Below are 27,123 nucleotides of genomic sequence, written 5' to 3'. Positions count from 1 at the left end.
GTTTAGTCCAGCTGTTTGGGTTTTTTTAGGATAATCGAGAACTGATTTGAGTTTGAAATGTCTTAAATTTTACTCATTATCATTATCTCCTTAGAAAAGAGAAAAAATAAACAGACAAATGTAAACTCTCTACTACTGTGTTGAGTTGGGTCTGGTTAATGTACCGTTTAAAAAAGCCCTCAGTTCTCTGTAATGCCACCGATTATAGCGCTGTCTATTTTTTAATGATTAAAGAAATAGACAATGATTTCCCCATCCTGACACGCTGAAATGCTGCACTGTGCACTGTTGGAGAAGGTGTATCATTATGTATCATGAATACATCCAGTTTGGGGACTTTTAGGCTACTGTAACACAAAGTAGTTCCCACTCTTACGTTCGTGAGGTCAAAACTCAACCGGAAAACTCGTTTGCAGTGAAAAGTTGTATTTCGTAAACTTGGGAGTCGACGCTCATGAACCAGCAGCAGGCTCTGCCCTCGTTTCAATCACCCACTCCTGATCTACACCACATATTCTAACTGACACACACACTCTGTCACACTCTCCTCTCCCATCTCCTTTCTCCAGCCTGCCTGCGATGTGTCTCTCCCCTCCTCCATTCCTGATGATTGATAGGCACGAGGCCCTAATCTAGAGGAACATTTCTCTGTGCTGTCCGGCTTGCTATCAGCCCAGCAGTTCTCCGTGCACCCAATGTGTGAGCCCACGGCAGGCCTGCCTGGTGCTCGTGGCTGGGACAGGATGTTGGCACGCTTGATTACCTGCCTATCAGATGCTTGGCCTCTTCTGCAGCCACCACACTACAATCTGCATACTTTCCTCTCACACAAAAATATACTCAGGCACATGATTGTGTTTAATGCACCAGGGCGCTCAATTGCCTCCATCCATGCCCATTTAGAACGGGGACAGCTACACTGCTTCAACCTCCGGTGGATACAGTTGGAACTCGGAGTAAAGTTCAAGACTTCCAAACTGTTTCACTGTAGTAAACTTGACATAAAGGCTGATAACACTGTAACTGCACGTTCACCTGCCGTCGCTGGGTGAATATTCTGCCAGCTTTTTGAGCTATCTGTGGAGCGTCCGGGTAGGCGGCTCAGTGCCCGTAATAAACAGATAAACACAGATAAACAGATATAAGAGAACATATGTTATCACAAGAGATATTAAAACTGTAATAAATGGGATGTATAAATGCAATACTGATGGCTGACTAATAAATATTATAAGATGGCTTTTAAATGATATTTTCATGCAATGCAAACCACAGAAATCTATCCAAATCTACAGAAAAATTTTGTAATTTTTCTTTAATAATTTCAGTCATTTCATGGTACACACCGGCCCTAATGTTCTGACCACTAGCATGTCAAAGGTATAACACTGATCATCTTATTATCACCTTCATGTGGATGTTGCTCTGTCATGTTTTTCAAATTCAGGCATTGCTGCAGATCTTCTTTCAGGCATAGGATGAACCGAAGGGTCGGGTCGAGATCCCGAATAAGAATTAAAGGCCAAAAATGGGCTGATGCTCAAACATTATTCACTAATACTTCATAGGAACCATGCCAGAGCGATCCATCATACTAGTAAAAACAAAAACAAATGTCAAGGCTCATGAGGGTTTTCCCCCCACTTTTTTTTTGTTCTGCTCCACTGAGGCTGTAGCGTCATGTAAAAAAGAAGCATGGAGAGGAAAATCCCCGACACACTCGTCCTCTGCCTTCTGCTCATTTTCCCCATCCTTGCAATATCTCTCTCTTATCATGTCCTGTCTCTCTCTCTCTCTCTCTCTGTCTCCTCTGCAGTATCTCTTGCTCACCAGTTTCCTTCCTTTATTAGACAACAATCACTTGTTTTTCCAAGCAAGTGGTTTAGGGCGACCACTGCAACAACAGAAGCTAACCATATGGAAGAATATACGTATATAACTTTGTATATTTTCAACATTTAATAGCAGCATAATTTGCCCCACCCCATCTACATCTACATCATACTGGCCATAATTACTTTTTAAAATGAAAGTAAAACAAATATTGTACAGCTAAAACATGTTGGAATACAGCAACGGAGCAGGAAGAATTCTGTAAAGGAAATAAACTGCTTTCTGTCTCGGCTACCTTTTATTGCTTTAAAGTGACGTGGTTTTCTTGAATATGTCCAGCAGCAGGAATATAAAGTCAAGATTATGTAGGTCAGGCCAGAAATAAAAGAATCATAAAATCTTCTCACTCTCTGTGTCCAGGCTTCCTTTTCAGCCATTAAACACATATATTGCAGGAAGATGCTGTGGCAAACAGTATTTGTGTACTCAGTGAATCAGTGTTTTACATCCCTTCTCATGTTCCCTCTGTTTGTTCACTTCACTCAGCTGCTCTCCTGCTCCGTTTAATTGGCGAACCTCTAAACGACCCCGAGTGCGTCGAGCTGGTCTATCACTCTTTAACTTTTACTCGTCTCCTCTGCGCGGCCCGCGCTGCCGATACCGGCCTGATTGAAATGTCCTTTTTTGCTGGAGCCAGAAGGAGTTGTTAAAGCAGACATGAATTAATGATTGAATTAATTATCGGAGTCACATACCGTACAATTAATTTTGTGGCTTTGCCTCAGTCTTTTTTCCTCTCCCCATCTGTGCATAGAGAATGTCAAGAAACATTTTCTAATTAATTTATGTGTGATTATCAGGGGTAGTTTCTGGAAGGTCTCCACTTTCAATTTGTGACAGGCTGCAACAGAGAGAGGGAGACGGCTGGGAGAGAATGAGGTGGGAGTGAATAAGGGACAGCTATACTCGTGGAGTATGTGCCCTGGCACACACACACACACACACACACACACACACACACACACACACACACACTCTTAGAATTGAGGGTTTTTTTCCTCCACATTACGGTTCTGTTTTAAAATTACTTCCAAGATGTCAGTCTTTCTCATTGAGTCGTGACTCTCCAGTCGGTGTTTTGCTGTGGAGCAAATTCAATCATCTAACTAGTAATTTGACAAATCTCTCTCTGTCTTTCCAATTGATTTTAGCTGATGCCATTCATCCAATCCAACTTGTCAGTTTGAGGTTAGTTAGTTCATATGTACTGGTTAAAAATTGTCCCCTTCGTTTCTTCCACAGTGGCGTTAAACTGTGTTTTTGACAGTTTCAGATTCAGAGCAGAGACATGTGCACGTACCTATGTGGCTCCTTTCAGTGGCACACAGCCATTCTTAATTGAAATATTAAATGACTCTGTAATAAATCTGCACATATTTTATTTGATAAGTACTTGGTGAAAAGTAGCTGATCAATAAAGCAGCTACTTTTGAACTCTAACATGATGGTCTTGGAAATCCAACGACAGTCATCCCTGTTCTGCTCTGCAGCCTCAATGAGCCACCAGCTGTCGTCCACAGTGGCTTTAATTTTGTTGCTTTTGGCTTTAGTTTCCTGAGCAAAGAGCTTCAGTCACTCACTCGTGTTGTGTTTAGATGTGAAATCTTTTATTATATTTGCTACTTCTTTTTTCTTTTTCTTTGAGAAAATTGCAACCCAGTCTGCCCATTCTGCAAATAACCCCAAAAACATGGGTTACCCTGTCCCTCTATGAGCGGTGCACACAATTTATTTTAAAAAAGAGACACAAATAGAACTGAAGATGATGACCCTATGGATGGAGACTCTTGCGTCTCCTGTGAGCATTAGCAGACTAGCAGCAGCATCGAGTGCTCTGTGTGTCCACACGTTGAGGGCTTAAAACATGTCATTGAAGGCAAAACAGTACCTGACGTTTTAAAATACACATCACATATCCAAGGTGCAAACCTGGCTTGCAGACAATATGGACAAACGAACAGGCTTTTTTAGATTTGATTTCTCCAAATCAAAACAATAAATTATGAGCCGCATTGATGCTTCGTTTTAATCACACTTGTAACAGGCGGCGTCTCGCAGCGCTCAGCAGCCTTTGAAAAATGATGGTGGATTTCACTTCAAAAACAGGAACGGGCCAGCCGGGCTGCAGCGAACGCCTCCGTATGCTTTGACTCTCCATTTAAAATGAGCCGTGCCCGTTAGAAAGAGCCCTGCATGATCGACACAGAGAGTCGTGGGTAAAAAGAGAGGGCAGTGTTTTCCCAGCAGTTCACCGGGCCACTGGGGACCCCTGTGGTTAACCACACTACCAGCCGTGTACGGCCATGCATGAGTTCATAAACATAAAATGGGTGTATCATATCATCAAGATATCATGTGTGTCGAAGCAACTTTCGACCTCAGGGTGACATTTGAATAAAGTTTGTTATCATTTCAGAATCTTAAAGGGAACCTGTTCTGCCGTCTCTCCTTTTCTGTTCTCGTTCTGTGTTCTGTTGCTCGTACTGAATCGGACTCAGCTTTACTGTCATTCCACCATCGACATGATATAAATGAAACACAGATTCCTTATGTCCCGGTCAAAATTAAAATTTCAAATAACGAGTTCAGCGCATATAAAACGAAACCTCACGAGGCAAAAGCTCAGGATCCAAACACTTTATTTCAGACAGTTTTTTTCTACTCTTGCAACTGTATGATGCCAAAGAGTGGATAATGCTGATACTGTGATGTCAGCCACTCACTCAAAAGCCCCACCCACCTTCTGTTTGTAGATTAAGCATAAAAATACTCAAGGTATGGGAAAGTAGAGCTTTACACACCATATTCACACACCAGATCGTAAGGGTGACAAGCTTCACCTAAAGGTAAAGCTGCTGATTTTAGAGTTACACACCTATCTCACTATTTGAGGTTGCTTATTTTTAGCTACTTGCATAAGCACACGCAGAAGGAGATCATCTTGCAGCCGAGTATTTCAGAATCATTGTATGGTGATATTGTTGCAACATATCGTGACGGTTTCGTGGGTTTACGGTGATTCCCACGCTGTCGGTGGGCGACCTTGTGACCGATCTCGCAGACTGGCATACAGAGATGGTTTATCAGCAGTAAATAAGACTTCCCAACAGTCAGGAGACTGAATTCCAAAATGAAGTTGTTGCATGTGAATGTCAGTATTCTTTGCATTCATTTGTCTTCACTGAGGCGGACGGTGTGGAGGACTCATCTCATCAACAGTAGTCCTGTCACCCCCTTCGTCCTCTGAACAGAAAACTGCTTTTAGTCCCCCCCCCCCCCACACACACACACAGAGTTTATCTTTCTTCGCATATTTGTGAATTTGCATGTTTGCTTCTTGCTCTTTTCTGGTGGTGTATGTATTTTGTAGATAAAAGTTCAGCAGTGCAGTTAAGAGAAATTAGTTGGGTAAACAGTGGTAAATGTCAATGATAAAGTTCTGTTGAAGCTCATCTGATTAGCGGGACTACGCAGGTGTCTTATCTTGCCTGTGCAACAGAGGGTAAAATGGAAATGATTGCGTGGTCCTGAGCAGTAGATGCCTATCCCAGAAATGTCTATCTGCTGCTGAGCCGAGCCTGCTGGACTCCAGGGACCCAGGGGTGCAGCGTGGAAGATCATGGAGAGAAAGAGAAAAGGAGGCGCAATCAGGTCGTGCTTCTTGTAAGATTGAGGCCTTTTATCAGCCAGCTTTATAAATGACAGGAGTGGCCATTAATGAGAAAAGCTGGAGAGAATTCATTGAACTGAAATTGAATTTTTGAGAAAAACCTTTACCATGTAAAGGTGACTCAATCAATACATATTTTTAATTCATGTAAATGTCATACAGAAGCCTAATGTGGTACCATATGTAGGATGTGATTTGATGCATACTGACGTCATTCGTTCAGAACGGCCCACTCTTTGTAGAAGACGTAATCATGGAAGATCCCATCACTCACCTTTTCAGATATAAGCCTAACTGGCTTATATCTGAAAAACACCACTATCTGATGCAATACAATATGTTTAGGGGTAATTTTTTACCACTGTTTCATAGCCAATACACACTATTTGGTGAGGGGAAATACCACGTTTCCCTTGCATACATATATAACTTTTTACAGATAAAAAGCTTCAGTCAAACAAAGATTGCCATTTCTGTCAGCTAATAATTTATATTGGGTGTTCTCTGGCTTCTCCACCCATTTACGTAGATAAAGGCAAGACTGATATGACTATGATATACAGATATGACATTGTTTAGGACTGACACAGCATGAAAGGAGGAGCCGGGGTGCAAAGTGGCTTGCAGTGACGTAGGATTGGAGGCAGGCTCAAGTAGCTTAAATAAAGCTTTCTTTGAGATTTGCCAACTGGGTATGTAGAACAGAATCAGCTGAGCCTGCTTGAACTAACATAGTGCTTTTTAAAACATTTATGTTTAGATTGTACTCAGGTTTAGTGCTATATAATAGTTGATAGTCAGCTGTCTCTGCATGTGCAGTATGTATTACTTTCTGCAGTCTGCAGTCAGTTCTTCAGGTTGGTGGTCCAGCACATGGCTCTCTGGGGACTTGAAATGCATTCTGTAGTGTTTTCAACCTGCAGACTTGGCAGACAAAGTAATGATTTAACACTTTGTGTAAACACGGAGCACAGGCCCCATTCTTTTTTCTAATACTAACCAAACTGAAGTATTTGCTGTGTGTTTCCCATAAGGACCGAAGCGAGAACAGTGTAAGGAAGGGGAGGTGTTGGGATTTGTCATTCAGCAGAGGTTAAACCCCACCTATTAGTGCGGGGTCGGAGCAGCACGCAGATAAAGATTTCCTGTTGTATGGTGTCAAAAAATCAATGGCTCCGGTGCGATGTGCTCATTTGATATCAACAATAGTCTTTTTAAAAATCAATTAGGCCGGATAGAGAAGAACATCAGTGTAGGGTTACACCTTTCTCTTTTCACCACTTATTCTTCACTGATATCCAGTAAGGGCAGGCTGTTTGTTGAGGATACTCGGTCCCTCGGATGAGCAGGTACAGTGCTCTCATGTGGGTTTTAGGCATAAAAGAAAAATTCACCCTCTGGTTTTTCAACATATCTGCTTTGCTTTTTCTTTTTTTTAAAATCAGTTTTCCATTATGTAAAATGATAACATATAAAAGTAACAGAATAAACTAGAAAGGTGAATACAGGCTTCCCTTGAACCAGAGGAGTTGTTAGCTGTTGTAATTTTTTTCCTTGGTAGCTTAGCATGATTAACGGTTCACAATGATTCCTCTTTGTAGTATCCTAGGGCCAGTTCAGCCCCTCACACTGTCTTCTGTCCCAAAAAACCTGTTTTAGCTCTTAGCCATTTAGGAACACTTCCTTCTGATTGGCTGCCCTTCATCAACAGAGTATTTAAACAGCCATAGCTATTACCATATATACCATACCCCCCCCCCCGTCGGTGACATTGTAAAGATTCAACGGTATAAAAACTCAGCGTGAAACCAGCATTTCTTCAGTTTGGGCCTATGATACAACTTAAAGCCAATTTTGATCAAGTTATTGTTTCCAAAACAGGAAAGACATGAACAGACTGGAAACAAACTTCTGAAGTATCTTATTAAACTCTGATGCCTTGGAGCCAGCAAAATCTGCTTCCCCATCTTTGGGTAAGAGTACTGTTTTGGATCCTTCCCAAAGTTGTGGACAGTTTCCACTAAGTAAGCATTTAATAATAATATGACATATCATTTAAGATAACAGCCCACCTGCAGGTTTAATTAATTTTCCTTCCAAGCTGAATATACCTGAAGATGTATCAACAATTAATCTAACCAGCTGAGCATAGAATAACACGTTTGTCCCTCGTACTTTTTTCCCAGCAAATGAATCTTACAAAAAAAAGTAATAAAATGAACGAGCAACATTAAAGACTTGATGGATTCACAATCACTGGAGATTTGTTTGGGTTTTTTTCCTTCAAATGTTTAGTGTTTGTGTGGTATGTGACACCGTTTTAAGCTTTATCTCTTTAAAACATGAAAGATGAGCTCAATATAAAGCCATGAGTCAGTGTTACATTCACTGACCTTTGCAGACTAAAGCATGTCCAACCAATAACTTCATCAAGGCAGCCATAAACTTTCCACCACTCCCAAATTAATCACCGCTAAATCTTTAACGATATGTGATATACAGTCTCAGCTGCTGCCTCGGGCATTATGGCCCGAGACTGAAATCTTTGAATGTTTCTGCCTTATTAACATATATGTGCTGACTCCAGAGATGGAAGAGTGCCTTCTGTGAGAGTGATGAGGATGGGGGGAATCCTCTCATTTATTGACCAACTGGCTTTTTCACCTTTCATTCAGAACATCAATGAAGTCAACAATAGATGGTGCCGTCTTTTATGGGTTTAATCATCTTTATATTGTACATACATCAATATCAAACTCATTAGCAAATCTGTAAACTGTAATAACGCTGATTTGTGTAATTTCCATCGACAACACGCTGATTAAACTGTCGGGACGACACGAAAAGCAGCACTGATCCATAAATCCTGTAACGACATAATCAAAACTGTCCTGCTCTCTTCTAACGGCTGCCTGCCACCTTCAGCTTGGCTCGCTGTCTCACCATTATTCTGTGCGTCCTCTCCCTCCCCTCACTCATCGGTTAATTGCGTTAGTCATTTCATTAATGACGGACTGATTGTTTTATTGTGTTGGCTCGTCAAAGAGGTCTGGACGCCCCAGTGGCTGCTGAAGCGTCCGTATTGATAAGCCTTTGTGTGGGTAGCTGGTGACAGGGGCTGTATTGGTGTGTGCATGCTGGATGTGTGTACCTGTGTGTATTCTGTGTGTGTGTGTGTGTGTGTGTGTGTGTGTGTGTGTGTGTGTGTGTGTGTGTGTGTGTGTGTGTGTGTGTGTGTGTGTGTGTGTGTGTGTGTGTGTGTGTGTGTGTGTGTGTGTGTCAGAGCTAAATGAGTGGGGCAGCATGGATACTGAGAAGCTGGTTGATATTGATAACGAGCCCATCCAGGCCTGTGTTTTTTGGAATGGGTCATCCAACAAAAAGTGTGTGTGTGTGTGTGTGTGTGTGTGTGTGTGTGTGTGTGTGTGTGTGTGTGTGTGTGTGGACTACAATGTGGGGTAGTATCATGCAGAGCAGAAAGTGTAATAGCAGCCAGTGCTGCCATATTGATAAGGAGCGGTGGGTTATTATTCAGGTCTGTGGTGGGCAGGAAGTGTAATTAACAGGGATTAGGATTGTAGGAGGCCTCATGTTACCCCAGTGAAGACAGCTAACCTGTTGGGATTAGTGAGAAGCACTCATTAGTGGAGTGAACCGATATGACTGTCTCTCAAATGAAAAGGCAGTGTTTTTTTAAACAGTGTCATCACTGATGCTAACTATAGTTAACAAGTTACATTCACTTGGTTTCCATTAATGTAAACTTGTATGCTGGTAATAACACAGAACTGAGGCTTTTACCTGTGAAAGATACCCAGTTGGAAGATTTTCCAGTAGGAAATCTTTTAAATCAATTTTAAAAAGCTGTAATTACCACTGCCTGGTAAGACTTAATGTGCTACTACAACTAGCATGTGCCAGCAATGAACCAACAAGCCTTTTGCACCTTTTGCTGCCATTAAACAGCAAAATGCTGTGAGGTTAGATGATAATGTAACAAACAGGAGAACTATGCAAAGTCAAAGATTTACGCCAGCCACAATCAATACACCCTCACTCTTATTTAAAAAGGTCAAACACAGATTTCTTTCCACTATTTCACACAGAACTGAGTTTTATTTTTTTGCAGTAGCATGGTCTCATGCATGTCCATGCACAGAAAAGGGTACACACCCACATTTTCCTAGAATTAAATTGAACACTTTTTACTGACTGACCAGTGAGCTATCCTTCCTGTGAACAAACTCCCAGTCTGCTATGTTAACCTCCATTTGGCGATAAGCTCTGCAGGTTTAGTGAGCTTGGCATGTTGAGGTCTGCCTCCCTTTTTCCTACTTGACCATACTGCACTTTTTGTGAGAGGAGTAAGTCCTTTTTTTTCTTTTTATCTTATGTAAACTTCACCTTTGTCCACCATTTCTGATCATGCCATTATGTCATTGATCTTAATGTTTGATAGCAAACAGAACAACAGTTGGTTAGCTTGCTGTTGGCTCAGTAGACCCCCTGCTCTCACTTATTTGGATCTTTAAAACAATTCTCTTTTTCTTTTACTGGGTGGAGTTTCCACACTTTCTCCATTTTCTCCACCATCCACTCTTTCAGTTACCCGGGGGCACCTACTGACAGCTGCTGCAGAAAACTAAAGTCTCACCCTCTTCCTCTTTTGGTTGTGCAACTGAACTTTCATTTTCTTTGAAGAGCATGCACCCGGTGGCAGGCAGAATCACATAATTTAACAATGTACATGCCAGTGGGGTCCCCTCATCGTGTGATCAACGTGACTTCACAGTAAGCCAAAGCATAAAAAACAAAGCAGGGCTCTAGACTAACTTTTTGCCATGGGCACAAAAGTTAGGCGCACTGAAATTTTTCAACCGCATCGCTTAACACAGTTTTACATGTGCACTTTTTTGGGGGGGAAATTGCAGTCCATACAGACAATATTGATTTCTAAATGATTAACTAACAAACTTGTGCTTAAATTGCTTTGTCAATATTGTAGAAAATGTTAAACTTAATCATCATCTTGGCTCCTCTGATGACCTGTTTGCTGCTGCCTGCTGCTGAAAGGCAGTGGGGAGAGGGGACACTTGGGCAGTGCATTTATTGCAGCATATAATGTGTTTTCTGGATACACTGCTGCTTTTTCAGCATTCAAAGATTGATGGCACCGTGTCACAGCTGGCTATGAATTTCAGACGGATCAGTCCTTAACTTAACAAAAAAGTTATCAATAGTTCTAGTTCATCTTCTCTTATTACCCACAGCTACATCCACTTCTGTCAGGCCTAGGCTGCTCACTAGGGCTGGGTATCATCACTGATTTCTATAATCCATTCGATTCCTGTTCTCAAAGTCCTGATTCGATTCAATTTAGCCTCAGACAGTCAGAAATATTATAATTCTGATCATTTATCAGCACTGATACATGTGAGACTTCATCAGAATTGTGAACATCACAGCAGATGCCTTTGTGTGAAAGTAACTGAGAATAAAACACAGAAAAACATGAAGGAGATTTTCCTGGCCTGGCTTTTTATAGGAGATAACCTTAAAAATATTCTGCAATATTCTGCAATTTTGCATAATTTTAAAAAGTTTAAATTTCTTCAGTATTGAACAGCAAAAATGAGGCTTTCTTGTCCGAGGTCATTTAAGTGAAAAAAAGAAAAGAAAAAGACAGCGGCCGACAGCGCTGTAAACAACGGTGGACTGGTGGGAAATAAGCGAATAAATAATGCAGAAAACAGAGATTTGAGACGGGAAACTGTTCTTGAAGTACAGAGAGAGAGAGAGAGAGAGAGAGAGAGCTGTGCATGAAGTGTGATTTTTATCGTGGTGGAAGCAAAACAGCAAAAGTCAGAGGGCATTCATGACGACATTGATCAAATGTGAAGCGTAGTTTGCTGCTTCTTTTGCTGCTGGCTCGGCGAATTTTGGTTGGAGAGACAAAACCTGCAGCTCAGAATCAGCGCAAAAAGACGGAAACACAGCGCGGACCCGACGCATCAGAATCGCTGAGCTCCGACAGCGTGTCCGTGTTCGGGCCGTGGGGTGAGAAAGCCGAGAAAGACAAAGCTGATTCTGATGCGCTCTGTGTTTACGTCTTTGTGTGGAATCCGTGTGCCTGCTCTCATTTGCTGTTTGGTGGTTGTTGAAATAGTTTTGTGAGCTTTAATCTGAGAATCTGGCGTTTCTGGCAAAACACGGTTATATTTAAAAGTCAATTCAGGATTTAATGTATCGATATCGCTTTATTCAAGCTACTCACCTCCCTCTATCCACCTGCACTTTCAACTGGACCACGGCCAGTCAGAGAGGTCCCGCCCCTGACTATCTCTGATTGGTTTAGTCCACGATAGGGGCATAATGTGTGTGTGTGTTGTTGACCACACGGAGAGTTGCAGAGATTTTTTTTTTTTTTTGTTACCCGCACCACTGTGACCAAATATTTTTTTTTAGTCGCACCATTGAAAAATTTGGTCGCATTTGCGACCAAATTGGTCGCACTCTAGAGCCCTGCAAAGTGTCATATTTATTGGGACTTTTGTGAGTCTGCTACTTGTGAGGCAGTGTATTTGATTTATCTCTGCACATCAATCATGCAGATCCTATAAACCATTTAGACAGTTAGTTTAACCTCGACCCCGCCACAACATCCAAAGCTAACATGAAAGGAAATGTTGGAACATGTTGAGGCTGAATACCTGACAATGTGATGCTTGTGTTGGCCTTGTTTATAAGTTAATATCTGCGTTGGCTTACTAAGGTCAAATCCACATGACGTTTCACAATGAGGGTCAGCAGAGCTGGTCAGCCTGATAAGGGTTCCATGTGGTTGGGATTGACCAATGGCTCGAAGGGTGGCTGGACATTGATGGAGTGGTGAGATAAGGAAGAGGTCAAAGTGGCCAAACTGAGGCCCCACTGGGTGATAGGAGATTACTGGACTTCAGACTCTGCTGCCAGGAGGACAGACTGAGGGCTCATTTTTGGCTCAGCATCAGATTTCAAACTGGGAAATCCAAACAGAATCTGACACCTGTCCTGTGTCTCAAGTCCAGACCAGCTATACTTTGTAGCTTCAGACTCTTCAAGATATATATGTGTGTGTGACCCCAGTAAAGACTCAAGACACCCAGCATGCTTGTGACAGTGTTTTTATTTAAATGTGCATTTCTCAGTCTCTTAAGTCCGTCGTCCTGACAGCTTTCCAGCTGTCTCCACCTGTCCTCCCTTCCTCCAGGTCTCAGCATCACTGAAATAGGAGAGTGTAATTACTGAATTGCTTCCAGCTGCCATGCCAGCCTCCCCCTCGAGCCCGCTGCACCACCCCTCCTCTGCAGTGGAGCTGCAGACCACACCTCTGCCACATACCTCCACCGCCTGACTGAGGCTGGAGAGCCATGCGGCCAAGCCCAGTAGGTAATAGCGAAGACCGTTCTGTATCTGGTCTCTGTGACAGCTTCCGGCTGATTTACACAACAGGGCGATCAACCCCCTTAACTGCTAGGACAAAACCGCCCCAAGCCCCCTGTTCGAGGCATCCATCTGCAGGATAAAAGGGAGGGAAAAGTTAGGTGTGTGGTGCAGCAGTTCCCCACAGAGATCCTACTTCACGTCACCTGGCACTGTTCCGTCCACTGGACCAGATCTGGGGCACCCTTTCAGGAGAGATCACTCAAGGCGCTGGTCAGCTCTGCAAAACCAGGCATGAACCGGCGGTAGTAATCAGCCACACCCACCTCTTCCCTTTTTGTATTGGGGTGTGGGAAAAAAATGATGGCTGTTGTTTTCTCCACCTGTGGGTGCGCCTGCCTACCTCCCAAGTGGTACCCGAAATATTGGACCTTCCTCCGTCCAACTGCACACTTCTTTGGGTTGGGCGTGAGCCCAGCCTACCTCAGGGACTCCAGGACCACGGCCAACTGCTGCATATGCTCCGCCCAAGTGTTAGTGTGGATGATAATATCATCCACGTAGGCAGCAGCATTTGCAGGGTGTGGACGCAGCAACTGGCCATGAGGGGCTGGAAAGTGGCCTGGGGCACCTCCCACACTGGAAACAACAGAGGGTCTAACCAGCGATCCCAGTTGAGTTCATCCTCATGCATGAACTTCTGAATCGTGGACTTTAAAGTCTGATTCATCCGCTCCACCAGCCTGTCAGTCTGAGGATGGTAGATGCTGGTCCAAACAGAGTTAATGCCCAGTAATTTGTACAGCTCTTTTGGTGTGTGAGACATAAACTATGTGCCCTGGTCAGTCAGTATTTCTTTTGGGATGTCAACTTGGGAGCTGACCTGAAATACTGCCTACGCCACACTCTTTGCAGAAATGGTATACAGCGGCATTGCTTCGGGATATTGTGTTGCATTATCCATCAGAGCTAATACAAACCGAGTGTACTCTGGTAAAATGGCCCAATGAGGTCCATGCCAATGTGCTCAAATGGGACATTCATTAATGGTAACAGGCGCAAAAGCTTTTTTGGAATCGGCGACTGGTTAACCAGCTGACACTCCATAAAATCGGGCCATGAATCGCTCCAGAGTTTTTCATGTCCCACAAGCCCTACCATGGGGTTGTAATGAGCTGCCTGGAAAATAATTTCCTGGCAGCTTTCAGGCAACAACAACTGGGTGTGTGTCCCTCTTCCTAGGGTGTCATCCCGCTGTAGTGGGGTCTCCTGTGGAGTGAACCACTGGAGCCGGAAGGGGCTTACAAGAAGTCCCTGCCATCTCCTTGTCCCCAGAGACAGCATCAAACGACCCTGCGTCACCACGTGCAGTGCAGGCACTACACGCTGCTAAAGGTCATGAGCACATCCCTACACACTGCCCTAAAGGTCGGCCAATCTGTCCCCAGAGTTAAGGGATGTGTTAGGCATCGGCTAACTGCAGCCTTTATTTGTTTAACCATTTTATCCTTAAATTTAATCTGCAGTGGGACTACGGGATATTTGTGAAAGTCCCCTCCTGACCTTCACCCATTCTGCCTCCAACAATGCCTCTGGTCGAACCAGGGTTTGGTGCATGTAGCCCAAATTTTAAGCTCTATTTAACCGCAGTTAATCAGTTAGAACTAGAGTTAAGCTGCAGTTTAGTCACATGTTGAATATGCTTTTTTTTTTTTTTTTTTTAATGTTGTCTGGATGCCAAAATATGAACAAATTCTATATAAAGGGGTAGGTGTGAACCTAACCCTGCATCTGAACCTAAGCAGGTCACCGGTAACCTGGTGGATGTTAAGAGATTAAAAAAATGAACCCGAGTCACATAATAAAAAATTCAGCCCAACCTGACCCGAGCACAGCAGGGCAGGCCAGCTCCTGTTGCGTCTGGCATCGGGCATCAGTATCATACTCTTGTGTTCACAGGGGCAGAAGAACGAGAAAGCACGGCTGGTTGTGGTGTGTTTTCTGAGTGCACAACCTGAGGTTGATAAAACTGATACCATCAGTTATTATCGAATGTTCTCAGTATAGCACCTGTGTGTTATTCGTCAAACTGGGCTGAGTTTAATTGCAACTCTGAGCTCTGAGTTAAGAGAAAAACACCACTTCCTGTGCGCCTTTGCCGCAAAACTCTCTTTGACAGCAAAAACAATATCTCCAACCGCTCTTTGGCTTGTAAGAACTCATTTCATTGAATTAACGTCTACTTTTTTTTCTTTCTCCAAACCGCACTTCTTCCTGCTTTTTTTCCCTCCCCCTCCATAACCCCAAACCCACCACCATCACCTCCTTCACCCACTCACCCACCCCCAACCGGCTGTGGGAAAGCCATTTTATCAGCGTCTGTCCGTTGTTCTCTGGTGGGGATAGATACAGAGAAGATAGATGAGTGTTTTGACATGGAGAGTGTTAGACAAACACTCTTATCAGGCCCGCCACTTTAGGCCGACCCCCTGCCTCCCCCCGAAACAGCTCTTGGTTGAGCTGAGGGGGAGCTGGAGCGGAGGGCAGGCAGATTTTGTATGTATTTTGATCAGAGGAGTAGGTGGACGGTTATAACAAGAGAACTCCTCAATAAGCAGACCCCAGGGCTCCTTGTGTAACTGCAGCAGCTGCTGTTAATCCCACCTAGTCAGAGTTCCCGTTACAGCACTCACTTGCAGTCTTGTTCATTTATCCTCAGATGTGCAGAGACTCCTCTAAACGACAGACTCTCACAGTCCGAGCTGTCTCTAAGTTTTTAAATAGATGGCTCAGTCCTCCATGCCTGCCGGCTATCTGCCTCTATCTGGGCTGCAGCGGGCTCAGACCACAGCTGTCACTGCCATCCTTCTGCACTTATCTTTTCACTTTGAGGAAGTACACAAGAAGTTTCCCCTGTTTGAACCGACCAGGACAGAAAGTGCTCTGCTTGTATCAAACTCCCCCTGCTGTTGAGCTGCTGACAGTATTTTCTGTTTGGGCTGAGCTCCTCTGAGGGTTCAGGTCAAGTTCAAGCCACATGCTGATCAAGTTTTTTGTCTTTTGAGCCACCCATACTGCCTGCGCTGTGGCTCAGTTTGAACCCGCAGGTTTAGATTTTAGCCACAAATCACAAAACTAAGCTTTTGAATGGTGAGTTCAAGGTTTCTACATTATGCTCCCGATGAAGAGACCTCTTCATGATCTCTTCGGCACATGAATATTTAAACCACTCTGGGCTTATTTAATGTTATTTTCTCCTCTGTTTCCCACCTGCTTCACAGATGACCTAGAGCTAAGTGATGAAGGTGGCGACAGCAGTGTGGTGACAGTAAGAGACCTCTCTCCAGACACAGTATGGGGCCCCTACCCAGGAATTGTCCAATCACAGAGCAGCACAGATGAGCCGGAGACCGAGGTAAGAGCTCCAGTGTGGTTACCGGTGCTCAAAGTTCTCCGGCACTGTGCTGGATTTCCAGCATGGAGCTGTTTAAGATTTAAATATAGAATTATGTCTATGGTAACTATTCCTGTGTATTTTACTGTGTTTGCACTGGCTTAGCAAAGTGTTGGCTTAACCGCCGTCTCTGCAACATGAAGGCACGAGTAAACTTTGTGTAGTGTGGACGGCTCAGAGACCAACAGAGGATTGATCATTTAAAAGTTCAAACAATAGACATGATTTTCTTTATGACTTTGTTATGTTTGGATACAATAAATCTACCAGACTATGTTTTCCTGCTAAAATAATGAATATTGTGTTTTCCGTGGCTCTAAAGCACCTTTCAAGTTGATGTGAGAACTCACATTAAGCAGGTTGAATTTCTCCAATGGTTGCTACCACAGTCTACCATCTAGTTTATTACAAGGAACTTTGTTTTGAGCATCGTTGGACACTAAAGTAGGAGATTGCTGTACACATGCAGGCAGGTTAATAACTAAGCAGGAGCAGGTCCAGTATTGGAGCATTTTATCCAGTAGGGTGAAGACCTCATACGCTGTCAGCTACTGGGTTAATGTAAAGGATTTTTGTCCAGTCAGATAAATGAAAAAAGTTCTCGTTCAGTCCAGTCCTGAGTTCTCGGGGTTGCTGAAGGCTCTCCAAATCTATTGCAACTTTATTGTGGCTACAGTAACACGTAACTACGATTAGTGTGGGCTGTCCTCATATAGTTAACCTCAATGAAAGCAGTCTTAGTCAACTAGTTTGTGATTGTTTTGCTGGTCCCAGGACATCTGTGGTGGCAGCAAGCAGCCTAGCCTTATTCTCGTTCAGTGCCAATTTTGCTGATGTCATGCAGCAGAGTTGATGTTTTACAGGCTCGTTATTCCAGCAATGTTAATAATGGAGCCAAGCCTGCAAGCTAGATCAGTCAGGCTTCCCTTTCCTCATGTCGTGTTCACACCTTCCCACTTTGGCGGCTTATTTAAACTTCAACCACCACCAGCTTGGGCATCAAACTGTATTCAGCTACTGTAATAAATCTTTCTTTTTAAAAGTTGAGTTGTCCAAATAAATAAACATTATTTCTCAGCCAAAGCTCAAATCTAATTTTCTTTTAAATTAATAGAAATAATTTGCCTTTTGGTTGCAATATGTTGTTATAGAACTCTGACACCATCTGCCTAAGTGATTATTGGATTTACAAAAAGAGTTCCAGCATGCTGTTCTATACCACGTCTGCACTGTAACACAGAGCTGAGGGCAAACCAGGGTGAAGTGAAACACTAAAGAGAAACCTGACTGAAACGATTTCCACTGGTCAGGTCAGAGGTCAGATGGTTGCAGACAATGAGTACAAATCTTATCATGTGTATGACAGTGGTTGGAAATGAAAACAGCCATGCGTGCAATGTATTTATGTGTGTGTGTGTTCCTTGGGAACAGTGTGTGGGACCGGATGGAGCCCTATCAGAGGATGGGTTTGTGCATCATGCGCAAGTCCATCTTAATCATATGATACTGATGCTGGGAGAGGCTTCCTGGCATGGAGCGCACTCTCATACGAACACTAAGCCTCACACACACGGGGTTGTTCACACGCAGCCATTCCCTGCCCAAAATTCTTGTACTGATTGATTGATTTTTGTGGCTTGATCTTCAGTTTTCTCTCAGCTTTTAAAGGCATCAGATTAGCCCGTTTTAATCGGTGCGCATCTGCATCCAAACCAGTTTCTCATCAGTCCACAAAAAAAGACTCCCGTTCAAATTTAGATGGAGTTTATACCACACATCCTGGCCTTTCTCCATCAGAGTCCTATCCTCTTCCATCCTCTCCCCTCTTCTCCTCCTCTCCTCCCTGCCCTCCCCAGACGTCCGCCTGTCTTTTATCTCCACATGGCGCCATCCTCCTGGACAACAAACCCCAGTGATTGATTCCCGCTTGATAGGCTCTCATTTCTAAGATTTCGTTTATTATCAGTGTGGTTCTGAGTGTACAGATAGATGTCTGTGTGTGTGTGTGTGTGTGTGTGTGTGTGTGTGTGTGTGTGTGTGTGTGTGTGTGCACTCTAACACTCTCACATACACGCTCACCCATCACCTTTTGTTCCTCCCCTCCCCTTCCGCTGCCCATACTGTCCTATTCCTCCTCTAAACTGTAAAGTCTTTTTCTGTTCTTCTGAGGTCTTGGCATTCATATGGAAAGCATCTCATCCTGACTCTTAAAAACTCATTTTCTCCCTCTTCTTCCTCATTTTCTGTCCCCCCCCTTCCTATCTGTGGACTAAAGGAGTGAGGAGACGGACCTTCGGTATCTGCTGGAGATAGTGGCCGTAATCTCACATTCCTCCTGTGTTTCTCCCCCTGTCACTCCATCCCCCTCCTCCCGCCCAACCCTCAATCCTTCCCCGCCTCCCTCCCTCCTGGGTCAGCAGGGGTCAGGGCTATCCTCCTTAGTGTGTTGGAGAGGAGAAATCTGCTCATCTTCTTCTGCTCTGCCAAAGTGTGAGCCTAAAACACGTCCAATGCTAAGGATAAACTCACTTCACATAGCTTGTATTTGAATTCATGAATTAAAAAATGCACAGTTTTCATGGCTTTTATCATTTAAATGTATCTTTTCACCCCGATCTGCTGGTCAACATCAGCGTTTTAGATGTGAGTTTGGGTCTGAAAGTGCATACTAACTAATAATGAATCTGGGTTAGCCTACAGCCTCTTAATAGTTAGGATGTCTCTGTCAAATCTATAGAAAACAGTTGGAATCTCTAGCATGACATATGTCAGTGTTTTGAGATATTTTGAGTATTTTGAGACCAAAATGTCAGTTTTGAAAGAAAAATATTGTTCTTTAAATAGTGCCTTCCCTCATAAAGGTTATGTGGGTTGCACTGTATACCACTCACATAAGTGTTTGATGTTGATGTTTCCTTCCAAGATAAACTAGTTCCCTGTGTCATGTGCACTAATCCACCTCCACATCATCTCAAATGTCAGCTTTTGAAGTATTTTCTCATTAGCTTCAACTAATCGTCACGTTATCATCGCTGTTGCCATAGATGAAGTATTTTTGTTTCAAAACAAACAAGGACGCTTCATCAATAACGGAGATCACATTGGATGTGTTACAGGTTTATTGGATATTGTTTGCATTTCTAATTAACTAGCCAAAAAAAAAGTGGTGATTAACATAAATTTGAAGACTGTTTAATATTGTGTTGTTTTATTCTTACAGTAGGCCTTTGACTTTCAGTGTAATTTATTCCCAGATAATATAAAGGGACCAAAGTTTTCCATATTCCTCCATTCTCTAATGCGTCCTAGTGATTTCTGAATAAGATTAAAATAATATTTTTATGATAAAACACCAAACAAAAGCAACACTTTTCACAACATGTAATGCCGGATTAAATAAACGGGGCAAAATGACGTGTGTGAGATCCCCTCTTTAGGGCGATTTACAAAAGTTGTGCCATTTTCTAAATGCAGGGGCAGTCAGTTTCTTTCAGTATCAAGTACAAAAATAAATAACTAAAAAATAAGACGTGCTTTTCTTTTCACCATTAAATATCAGCACAGTTCAGTTGTGTGTCGCAAACATTAGTAAGTCAGTTTGTACGCTTAAATATACTTTTCCTCATATTGCAACTGAGTCTGCTCACCGCTCTCTCTTTGTAAATACTGACAGTACTTTTTTTTTCAAACCCAGTTTGCTCTGGTGCAACACCTTATTGAATCAGACCTGAGGAAGGTACTCTATTTCTTCTTCTTTGGCTGATCTGCCTTTCGTTTGGCTCAGATATCGATGCCCTTCCTGACACAACCCTCCCCACTGCACTGTACTGGCATTTGGACATGCTTTCACTTCATTTCTTGGTAAGATTGGCACGGTCCATTCTCAGCCCCACACCTTGCAGTATTGGCCTTCTTCGTCTTTCTCAATTAACTTCCCTCAACTAACCTGGGCCCATAAGCTAAGATTTCAATACCAGGTCTACCCAGTGACACAACAACACTGGGAAGCGGTTTGGATGTGCAGAAACACGTACAGAAACATCAGAGATATTTTTCCTTGTCAAACTGCACCTTTGATGGTTCCTTAGCTGCGTGTTGTTTTATGGGTGGGTGTGAGTTCTGAGAAATCAGGGTGGGGCAGAGAGAGCGAGCGAGAGAGGCAGATGAGATCCAGTCCTCGTTCTCCCTCCAACAGATCTCCTTCATTAGATTAGCAGCGTGTTAACTGGCCTGTGTCATATGGAAATTCTGCCATTTGCATCTCTTGAGAAAGAGGCGTAAAACCATTTATCTATTTAAATATATTCTGGCTGATATGGCTGTTGGACTTTAGAACAGGGTATAATAATGTTTACTGATCAACTGATCAGCTGGCTGCTGATTCCTCACAGTTTTTGGTTGAGTGAACAACCAGGTCCTCCTCGGCGAGCCTCCCATGGCAACCCAGGAGTGAGCACGCCACTGCTGCTTTTCTGATTGGATCGCACATAACAGATCTGATATTATATCTCCGCTTCTTCTGATTGGATCCTGCTTTAATTAACTGATAGTGCGGTTGTGTGCGATTGGATAGAAGTTGTAGGACTTGTGAAAATTTTAGCTCAGATGAAGGATGAAGCGATGATGTTAAAGAGCGAGCAGAGTTTACTGCATCTGTTGCATCTTCCAAAAGGACAGATGTCCTAGGAGAAGACTGCACCACAGGAAAAACTCCACTTACATCGTTCCTATTGTTCGCCCCCCCTTCAACAGCACCCAACAGCTCACCCCACCCCAATCTTGTCTTTCGTGGAAAGGCAGCCCCAAGGCACGATCCTAGAAGGAGTAGAGTAGGGGAGTTCAAAGCGTTATCACGCGCCGAACGTCTTTTCATCATGTTTTAGAAACAAGCGTTCGCACTAATCCCCCAATAATCTCTCCAGGAGAACTGGGGCGATAAGGCGCGCCACCCACGGCTTTTCAAACACTTTTTGGGTAGTCTCTTCTCACTCTCTATCTCTCTTCCCCTCTACCTCATCTACTCTCCTCTCCACTTCTTCTTTCCCTCACTCCCCGAGAAGGACGAGTGAAGGTGATCACCGTCTCCTCCTTACTCTCTCTCAAGCAGTTTTCTCCTCATTTTTCGTTTTTCTTTTTTTTGTGTATGTGTGTTGACTCTGAATCGGTTTGTTTACATCCTGATTCTGATCTTTTGCAGTTTATCTGGACTCATCAACAGTGTTTCTCAGCCTCTGTGTTTCTTTCTCTCCTCCGCCCATCAAATTAGAATGTTAATTAAAATGGTGCTCCTTCAGAAGATGACAAATCGATGATTACGGTGAGTGTTGAGACACCTTCTGTGATGCCCCCCAGAAGAACGTGAGACACAAGTGGCATTCCTAAAACGAAGGCAGAGTGCAACAACAATAATATTTAGCATTAAAGACACAAGAAAAAAATATTTTTTTCAAACGTTAAAGTCTCTTTACCGGCATTTTAAAGTATTCATATATCGAATCCCTGTACTATCTTGCAGTAAAATGTTTAAATATTTGTGATAACTCATCCCGCACCCTGAGGCATACACAAAAATGAAGTCAAATGTGATATGAAAGCACGCTTATCTTTGTTGGCTCGTGGCTTGTAGTAGCTAGCTGAGCAATATCATGGATGGGAAGCGTGTGTTTGAATATCATTTGGCAAAACCCTTGTTTACATTGCTAAAAGTGCATGGTTGCCATTTCATTTATTTCTCCTTCATCCTCCAACTCCAGTTTAAGGACACCGTTGAAGGAGGTGTGGGCGGAGGCCACGATGGCAGAGCCAAAAGATCGCCAGTAGTGGTCACGGCCGAATCACTTCACCTTGGTGTTGTTTTGTTGGATTTTAAAGTATTGCAGTGCCCTCTCTTTGCAGTTGAATGAACCAACAACAGCAGCAGCTGGTCACACAGGCCTAAATGGCTACATGGCGACCTGTGCAGCAGCTACTGCCGAGATGGAAAAAAGTTTTTTTCCCCGACCATTTAGTAAGTGGTTGCTGCACATTGTTGGCAGAATGCGGTGCTAAATCCAAAGCCTCTTTACGATTACTTTGGTTGGTAACAGATTGCCGAAGTTTTCTGTAGTTTGCAAGGACAAACTTTGCAGACAAAGTGCTAGCAACCAAAGCAATTACAAGGTTGCACTATCTTTGCATGCACTTTCACCCAGTAACAGTCAACAACCTACAGTAACAACTCACTAAGCGGTCGCTCCCTAGAGACCAGAGGTTGCCATGGGACCTCTGACTGGTATCTTGGCCAGTGTAATCAAAAACTATTGCAATCATACAAAGAAAAGCTGCTAGCATGGTGACCCTTTGCTGCTGGCTTCGTCCACGTTATGTTAGCTTTCCCACAAACAACCATTTCAAATACTGAATATCAATGGCGGATCTTATCAACCACAAAACTTTTAGCTAGCAGTAGCTACTACTCTCAGACTGTCATAGCTTCTATCACAAGTTAAACAGGTTCTTGCTTAGCTTTGTATTCAGCTAATTTCTTTTTGGTAAGGACTGCAAGTAGTGACTGAACGTCAAACAGAAAACACAACAAACTTAACAACACACGTATCTGTGCCTTCTCAAAGGTAGTGCTAATCCCCGCTTGAGATCAGTGTGGTTGCCCAGATATTCCCTATTCCCTAATTCATTCTGTCACGTCTGACTGAGTCCCTCTAGAAGTAATCCTTCCACTGGAAAATGCATCGCAGCGCAAACAGCTAAGCATGCTCTAAGTCGAGCATAGCGTCAGTTCAGCCAGGCGACGAAGTTAAGCTCAGGTGCAATTCCTGCAGATGAGCTGATATTCTTCTACACATCCAATTGGCAATTCTCATATATCATATAATATACTAGGTATATAATATTTGAGGTACTGCAAGCCACTCTGCAACCCACCTCCCACTTTCTCCTTTTAATGCTGCATCTTACTTAATATTATCTGTTGTGAGTAATGTGTGAAATGACGAGAAGGTTTCACAACTCTAGATATACATTCCTGCTCTTCTGACTACAGTGGTCCTGAACTAGCTGACATTATACTGTGGCTTTAAATACGTCAACAACTAGAGCTTTTAAAGGGGGGGGTAAAACCCTTGAGTGATAGACGTTATGGCTCAAAATGTTGACCATCATGGCATTAAGGGGAACCAGCATCCATCTGACTGAATCAGCGTGCTCAGTATTGGCTACATTTACCCTCACCTGTCATATGATTTCCCCACATCGTGACAGTAGCTGTCTGATTGTCAGTCTGGCTCTGACAGAAGAGTCTATCACCCCAGGAGAGAGGAAAAAATTCCCTCAAAAAAGATAAAATGGACCGATACTGATAGAGTTGGCCCAGAGAGAAGGAACAAAGGATGGCCGAACAGAAAGGAGGGAAACAAAACATTAGGGACAAAGAGAAATATGAGAGAAGTGGAAGAGAGGTGAGAAAACCGTGGAAGACGAGGGTTAAACGAAAAGGAGGGAGGATGTGTTCATCACTCAGTGGCAGTGACTGGCTGGTATCTGCATCTCGCTGTCATCTGCACCAGCTTTTGCAGGGTGGAGGAGGACGGAAAAAGGAGGAGGAGGAGGTGGTGGTGGTGTAGGAGAGGAGAGAAGAGAAGAGGAGAGGGAAAACCTCTATCCTGTCTATCTCCGAGCCTCATCTCCTGCAGTTCAGGAGCCCGCTTTCCAAGAGTGCCTCATTTTCAAATCTCTTATCTCAGCCCCCGTTTTAAGTATCGCAGTTTTATATTTTTACATGTCATTTGCATGCAGCTCATCAAACCAGACTCCCTCTATTTTTTCCTCATTCCTTTTCTTCTCTGAGGTGTGCGACGATACATGCGGCTGTGCAGGAGCACCCCTGCTAAAGGGAATAAGCTTTCAGTCTGCCACCTAGCCTTGGCTGTATACTGTACTGACAGCATTTATCCTGTGTGTGCAGAATACAGCATTAAAAAGAAAAAAAAGTATCTTGTGTCTCTGTTGAATGTTAGGGAAATGCTTTGCTCGAGTACAGCGGAGGTAAAGTGTGTGCATGTGTGTTTGTATGCGAGAGGCGGATGAGAGTAGGTTTCTGATTTTTATCTGCCTTCCTTTTCTTCTTTGTATTTTTGGAGGATTCACACAGTGACCTCTTTGTTTGGGACAGTGAGTACACCCCTCCAACTCTCTGGATTGCGAAAGAAACTATTTCCTGTGGCCGAGAGATAGAACGAGAGACGGACTGAGAAAAGAGGGCGAGATAGGACGGTGGAAGGAGGGGCAGGCAGATGGACGGACGGACGGAAGTATAGGAATGAGAGGGAGAGGAGAGGAAAAAGAATCGGAGATTAAGAAAGAAAGAGGTGCATAAAAGGAAGGAGGCGGTGCAGGACAGACAGTGAAAGTGGAGAAGGGAGGAAGAGAGTGAATTGGGATGATTGAATGAATGATTCTGTGAGGGGAGTGAATGAACGGCCGTGGTTGAAAAGGTCAGGAAAGGAGCAGAGCAGCGTATTAAATTCCCACAAACTGTTTGAAGCATTTAATGTAGGAGAGGATTTTGCAGCTTTTTTCGAGTATGTTGTGATCTGCTCAAAGGCCTCTAATATGCCCGCTACGCTTGAACACTCCAAAACCCAAAGAAAGTCATACTTTACAGTGATATCTAGTGTCTGAAAAGGAGTTACTGTGCACATGTGAGAAGCCTAGTGCCGATGATTACACAGGATCATTTCTGCTCATTCCCAGGTCCATGTCCTTTATTCTTGAGCTCTACTATAGGACTTTTGCATGATTCACACTTCAGTGGGGGTTTTTGTAACCGCTCATTTCATTCTGTTTCTTAAACAAGCTGTTTTAGCTCTAGCCAAGTTCTTCTGATTGGCTGTAAGGGGCAAATAAATACAACAGGAAGTGTATTTCACGGCACTGGTTTCCATAAAATAACTGTTATAACTAATTTCTATATAACATAGCTGTTTGACATACCCTCTATGCCAAAAATCTAAGTTGCACAAGGGAAAAACATAACAAAATTATTGGAACCTTGTGGAATAAACTTGCGATCCTGTTGCCTTTGGCTGGTTGCTTTGAAGGTGGAGAGTTTGTTGTGTCCAGACGGTGGTAAAACAGCAATAATATGGACTCTGCTATCAGTTTGCCGTTAAATGAGGTCAAGCTGGTGACTACATGCACTGAAAATCCAGTAATTAACTTATAAATTGGTGAAAATACAAATCTAATGCCATCAGGTAGCAGATCTGTTGCCATCTACATTCACAGGAAATTCCCATTAGCTACTTACATTCTGAGCGCAGCCAGAACCCCATAGAAGTGAAACAGTCTGTGTTTATGGATGAGACGGCAGTTATTTGTGAATCTTCCAGTCGATCTGAGTGTTTGCGGTTAGTCTGAGTCACCCTGCGATTGCTTGGGGACAGGTTGCCTCCCACTGGGTGATCTGTGCATTATAATGATAGTATAATCCCATTATATAGCACTTGTCTGCACAATCTCATACACACACACACACACACACACACACACACACGCAAACCTTCATATACAAAAAGTTACTTTTTGCACAATGCTCAGTCTTTTGCACAACCCACTGTCATTGTTGCACTTTTCTATTGCACTGTTGTGTCTGTATCGTTCTGCTCTGTCGTTGTGTTTTGGGTTTTTTGCAATTTATGCTGTTTTTGCACACTTGCACTTTCTGTAGTCCTGTGTTGATTGTTTCTTATATGTCATTTGTAGCACCAGGGTCTTGGAGGAACGCTGTCATATTTTACTGTGCACTGTACCACTGCACATGGTTGGAATGACAAAAAAGCCACTTGACTTGACTCTGGGTGACCAGTTGGTTGTCGTGACGACTTGCGATCGAGTCGCTGTAAGTGGAAAAAGTCAAACAATCCACTTACAAATCTTTTTTTCTCATCTCTTTTTTACCTTAGTGTGACTCAACAGACTGTCATAAATACTACAAAAGGTCCATTTTTTTAATGTTTTGTTTTCTACACTTAATAAAACAAAGAAATTTTTCCACCTTTGTTGAAGTTTTTATATAAAAAAGCCGTTTTAGTGTGGAATTATCTGGGTAATCTGGGTTCTTGTAAGAACACGGATCTGTGTCTAAGCGTGCACCATCATGCATTATTGACTTGTTTTACATTTAATAACCATCCGGCCATCACGTTCCGTCTGTTTTACAGCAATGTAAACTATATTAGATGACGTGAAACAGTATCCAGCATTGAGACATAGATGTGCTTGATGTACCAGAGGTTATTTGCATATACAAACATACTTATTCCCCAGTGGTAGCAGTAAAACTGTGGCAGTTGACAGCTGCGCAGAGAAATCTTAATCTGCTCATCTCAGGGTGCTGGTGGAGGTGCCGATACGAGGGCGGCTCTTTTTTCTTCTGCTTTAATTGACATCCACATAGTCCACGAGGCGATGTGACATGGGGTCAGGTGTTGGGGATAGTTCTGGGAAAGTTGCTGTTACCATGATGATGATGATGTTCATCATTATCATCATCGTCGGTGGTGTTTGGGTCTGCAGAGAGATAGAGAGAGAGAGAGGTTGAGCAAGGAGCCATTCTGATACTGAATGAGGGAGTGGAGGAAGAAAATGAAGAAATGAAATCAGCCCGGCATCATTTGCATTCAAGTTT

General features: G+C 43.2%; 1 protein-coding gene across 2 annotated transcripts in view; it reads left to right on the top strand.

The window, feature by feature from the left end:
• The window catches only part of zfpm1 (zinc finger protein, FOG family member 1), a 107,488-nt gene that overhangs the window by 62,904 nt on the left and 17,461 nt on the right, over positions 1-27,123 (top strand). For both annotated transcript variants that reach the window (XM_039614456.1, XM_039614457.1), the window contains one exon: positions 16,267-16,400. In XM_039614456.1, coding sequence (XP_039470390.1) covers positions 16,267-16,400 — 134 coding nt within the window. The remainder of the gene's footprint in view (positions 1-16,266; positions 16,401-27,123) is intronic.

Source organism: Oreochromis aureus, linkage group 7, assembly GCF_013358895.1.
Source record: "Oreochromis aureus strain Israel breed Guangdong linkage group 7, ZZ_aureus, whole genome shotgun sequence".
NCBI classification, from domain to species: Eukaryota; Metazoa; Chordata; class Actinopteri; order Cichliformes; family Cichlidae; genus Oreochromis; species Oreochromis aureus.
This window is presented reverse-complemented; position numbering and strand designations above follow the sequence as displayed.